The sequence below is a fragment of the Paramacrobiotus metropolitanus genome, unplaced genomic scaffold (genome assembly GCF_019649055.1).
Source record: "Paramacrobiotus metropolitanus isolate TYO unplaced genomic scaffold, Prichtersi_v1.0 Parri_scaffold0000496, whole genome shotgun sequence".
Lineage (NCBI taxonomy): Eukaryota > Metazoa > Tardigrada > Eutardigrada > Parachela > Macrobiotidae > Paramacrobiotus > Paramacrobiotus metropolitanus.
The window spans coordinates 2,172-7,140 of NW_026570716.1; the positions used below are offsets into that span (position 1 = coordinate 2,172).

The following is a 4,969-nucleotide window of genomic DNA, read 5'->3' on the forward strand; positions in this document are numbered from 1 at the left end:
GGTGACGTCACGCGTCACAAAGATCTCGTTCTGTTGGCCGCCGATACCGCAAAAGCGGCAGTTGTGCCAAATGATGCCCTCCACGGCGGCTGCCACGGCGACAGAGGTCTCGGCAAGCAGCTGCACCTCCGCCGGGAGCTGATGCTCACCCAGATCCCATAGGGACCGGTTGACTATCACCTACGAAGAGGGCCGGATCTCACATGACGCAATAGTGGATACAACATGTGTGACTGTGTGTGATACAAAGTCACGTATTTAATTGTGGGAAGTTAGACATCAGAATTCGCCTCTTGAGCTATGGTGCCGTTAAACTGAACAGTAGTTCAGCGGTAACGAATGACATTGCAAATGTAATACTGACCTTCATCAGCTGTTTATATGTATGTCCAATAATGTATATCTGCTGCTTATATGTACGTATATGTTTATATGTTAATGTATATCTGTTAATATGTACATCATAAAATTAGTCCATAAATAGACGAAGGAAAGTACACGATTGAAACTCCGTTAAATTGCGTCGTCGTCATTTCCTGGTATTAATAATTTCTCAGTTCAAAGCAATATTTCCAGTCCGCCATTTATTATATTGCTCAAAGCGCTACCAGGAAATTTGGTTTTCATGCGAAGCTTACAAATACAGAGTAGGTCCGACCCATTTTGGCGCAAAAAAAACCTTTTGGGTAAGGATAACAAACGGGGTTATTCTTTATCTGAAGTGTGGGTATGAGAGCAATTTAATTTTGATCTATTGCTTGTATTTAATTGCAAGATTTTGGCCGTACAATCATTTTAGGCTTCACCTGCAACTTTCTGATCCTGTTGGCGCACTGCTCGTACATGACGCTAACCAAGCGCAGACATTCAGTAAGCTCCGGCGATCTGTAGTTCTGTTGGGCACTGATTATTACGATCATCCGCGTGGCGGCGGTGAGACACTGGATGATGCACACGCCGGCGGTGTATGTCGCACTGGGACCGGCACTGCCGAAGTCGAGCGTCAGATACCGAGAGCAATCAGCCTGTTGGATGATCTCGTTCCACAGCGGACTGACGCGACGGTAGAATGGCCGTACATTTGTAGACAAGCAGGAGAGGATTTCGCGCAAGAGCTCCGGCGGGCAAGATGCAGCCAGTTGGCGAGATTTTTGTGCTGGTATGGTACGCAGAGGAGCGCAGATTCGGGGTGGTACCCACTGGCCATCAATATTATTCCAGCCGGTCTGTAAGCGCTTCGCCATTTCCGCCTTAGCTCGCTCATTCAGTTCGTGCTGAAAAAAATTATTTAATGACAAACGCAGTGGCACACGGTTCAAGAATAAAAGAAATTCGAAAAGCACGGAACTGCCTCGGTGCTGCTGCTGTTTATAGACTACGAATTATTTTTCAAAGGAAAGTGAATAAAATTGCATTGTGTTAAATACAAACCACTGCTACGTGAATTTGTTTGGCGAAATAAGGAATTGTTTTATACTATCTAGCTCTAACAGAAAAATCCCAACGTCGCTTCCAGGTTTCCGGAGTATTACTTAACCCAGGACTTCCTGGTACCCGATCCCGTTCGAATTAGACCATGAAAATTAAGAATTGTCGATACAATAATTCAATTAAGAAATCAAATTTTTTTCAGAATTTTGCTAGCCATAGATCAGCTACAGCAAAATGGTATCAATTTGACCACAACGGGCGGATTGGTACGCGTGACAAATTTAATTTTTGTTTATTTATGTTGAAATATAAAATATTTTTGGCTAACAAACGTTTTAACCCAGACAGTTTTCAAAGGGCTATTTGTGAGCATAGTATTAGTGGCCGTCGAAATGGCCACCGGTCAGCAACACAATAATACATCTGACTGCGACAAATCGTTTAGCTGTACAGAAACTGTACAGAAAAAAATCAAAAACCGTCTGCGGGAATACTGGACACTGTCCAGTTAACGCTGCGGGTCACTAGTAGAGCATTCAATCGTCACACAGCTAAAATTATAGCACAAAGGGGCGAAATCGCATCGGTGTTTGATTTCCGGTCCATGATTAACGCCAAAAGCCCATGGTTAACTTGATTACCTCAGACCACGCTCGTGTCAGAACGGTCAGCAAGCTTTGCTGACCACTATAGAAGGTAGCTACTACTAGCCCGCAGTCGGTGGTCAAGCTTCGGACGCTTTCCTGGACGTTAGAGCAATAGCCTTCATAAGTAACCGGAAATTTTTGCGTATACCTGCGGGTTATGCGCTCGTATTCTACGGTATAGCGCACGCTGATAAACGTACACTGCCGAAGTGCCGATTAAGTGACCACTGACCACCGTTTGCTTGTCACCTTTGTATGCATGCATGTTGTCCTGCGAAAATAAGTTTCGGCAGCAAAAATAGAAAAAAATATCTATTGCATGGGGCATCCATTTTCGCAACTGGACGGTGGTCACTTCGATGACCACCGAAACACTTCCTGTTGAAAGCCCATAAAAGGTTGTCTTGGAATACCAACCTGCAGAATGTTGGGACTTATACTGAGTTTACTAGAAAATCTTGTATTTTGGATGTATTGTACCAAACTGCCCGTTGTTGTCAAAATGATACCATGTTTTTTAAAAGATCACCAGGGGTCACCCATTTCACATATTACCAAAATTTAAGTTGTGTCAAATAACACATAAAGTCAACTACCTAATTCATTTATTTACATTTTTTCCCATCACGCGAATGGCCAGGAGGTGTTAGCGACCTTCGGTCACCCATGATATAAAAAAATGGCCGACTTTGATGACCACTGGCGAGTGTGCCGTAGACTTATACTTAGCGGTCTAGCTTTGTAAAATGGGCCTCAACATCTAAACTCGCTAATAAAACTGAAAAATCAAAATTCCCAGGCTGCGTTCAGGTACAGGAGTAAAAGTCCTACACGGTATCACTTTGATATCAATGGGAAGAAACAGCGTTATTTAAAAGAAGGAAAGGAAGGAAGCGTTAGGAAGGAAAGGGTTATTTAAAGAAGTGCCACAACTGTATGCTTTGCTTTTTGCCATTTTATCCAAGGGAAGAAAAAAATGTTGGCTGTTTCTTAAATGCTTAAAATAACGTGTACCAGTTACGTATGATATGCGAGCGATAAGACTTTCATCGGAAGTTCAAACTTGTGCTCAACGGGTTTATTCTGTGACGAAATCCGAACATTCGTTTATGCTTCTCGAAATACGGTCTTACCAGTAAATCCTTGGATATCGGCAAGACCTTCTTCACAAAGCTGCTTTGCAGTCGACATCGATCCTGGAGATACAGCAAGCTTTCATTCACCACACCGATAGGATACGCCTTGTAAACGCGCTGCGACATCAGCCCTTCCTCCCACAGACTCCACAACGCCGGTGCCACCGGTCGTTCCGTTAGATACTCCCGCGGCAGAGTACATGCCCGCACGACAAAATCCGCCGGTGCGGTACGGCGCACCGTGCTGTCACGGTGCGCTAGCCGAACTACCTGAGCGCGGACGAACTTCCACACAACTTCATCACCCATGTGGATCTGAATATAGGCGTATTTATTCCAGAAGACCCGGTGCAGCAGAAACACTGCCGGATACCACGTCCACGGGCGGTCCGCCGCGGTACGGGCGAGGACATGGCAGCTGGTCTGGGACGCCGCGTTGGACTCCCAGGCAAAGTTCTGGGAGGCTGTTAAACACCGTTCGTCAGCACTAAGGCACAACAGTGCCTTTTTGAATTCGACGAATTGCGAGCGTCGGTCGGAAACGCCGAAATCTACGAGCAGACCGCGGTGGACGGTGTTGATGACCAGACCGCGCTCGAGGAGTCCGTCGGCATTCTGCACATCCACCGCGTTCCATTGGTAGACGTTGCTGCCGGGATAAATCTCACAGGGAGCCGACGCGTAGGTGTGATTAAACGGTCGTATTCCGCTGTTGTACATGGTCGTAATAACCGTGGGAGTTATGTCAACTTCAACTTCGTCAAGAATTACAGATAAAATTAATATTATTATGGTGTGGAAAATTTAGAATCTCGACTGCATAAACTGGCGGAAAGAGAAACACACTTTTGGGATTGCTTTATCCGGCTGAATGGTGAACTGTTGTTGCGAATGGACATGAAAGCATATCAGTCTAACATTCTGAAGTCTGAACCAACACTCTGGGATGTTCCAAAAGTTGACTACGCCCATTATTGCCTTCAGTGATCGTGTGTTTATGGAACTTCAGACTGGACGACCAATACAATTCACCGGCGGTCTCAGATACAGATAGAGTGATTTATGACAGAGATGCACAGTTGCGTGACTCCGCCTTGCACTGTTAATGCAGTGCGTTAATCGACAGCCTCACCATGAATATGCAGTGCCACTGGATGAATGGCTTTGCCTAAACCCAGTCCATGAATAATAATGTCGGCGTCCATTATTAATGAGGGGCGTTCCTTGTTCGGCAAAAGCTGGTGTCAGTTGTCAAGTACCACTGGTTTTGGAAACAAAAGTGGGAGTTTAAAATCGGTAGAATGCGCTCATTACCAGCATCGCCTTTTGTAACGCTAGCTATTTATAACAGAGATGCTAGAAGATAAGTCAAAGTTGTAGTAAACGCATATAATTACACGGGTATCGATATTCGCATAATGCCATTGAAGATTATAGACGATGGGCGGGCACACCATCAAAAGACAAACAAATATGATCGAGTAACATTTTCGAGCACTGGTCGGCGAGTATTCAGTCAGCAAACAGCAGTAAAAATTGCGCGGCATCATTATTTCAAAATTTTAGTTATTCTAAGTTGTCAGAATTTAAAATTTATTATTTGAAAATATCAATTATTTATTATTTCAAATTATTTTTTATTTCGAAATGTAGAACCCGCACCCCGTTTTGGTCAAAATGTCATTAAATCAAAAAACGATTTTCTAATGCATATTTAACACCACATCTCATTATTGATTATTTCCTCAAATAGCA

The 4,969-nt window shown here is 44.1% G+C and overlaps 1 protein-coding gene across 1 annotated transcript; it reads right to left on the minus strand.

The window, feature by feature from the left end:
* Nucleotides 1–764: 764 nt before the first annotated feature.
* LOC129602483 (uncharacterized) lies at nucleotides 765–3,934 on the minus strand. Its single transcript, XM_055501507.1, has 2 exons — nucleotides 3,212–3,934; nucleotides 765–1,274 (listed from the first exon to the last, which is right to left on the minus strand). The coding sequence occupies exons 1-2, from the start codon at nucleotides 3,932–3,934 to the stop codon at nucleotides 765–767; spliced, it is 1,233 nt and encodes a 410-aa protein (XP_055357482.1).
* Between the last annotated feature and the right edge of the window lie 1,035 nt (nucleotides 3,935–4,969).

Bases quoted from the DNA above. Each gene is read 5' to 3' on its own strand.
- LOC129602483 (XM_055501507.1), bottom strand. From the start codon at position 3,934: ATGTACAACAGCGGAATACGACCGTTTAATCACACCTACGCGTCGGCT. The intron at 1,275-3,211 runs GTAAGACCGTAT...AATTTTTTTCAG, and splicing joins CGATATCCAAGGATTTACTG to CACGAACTGAATGAGCGAGC.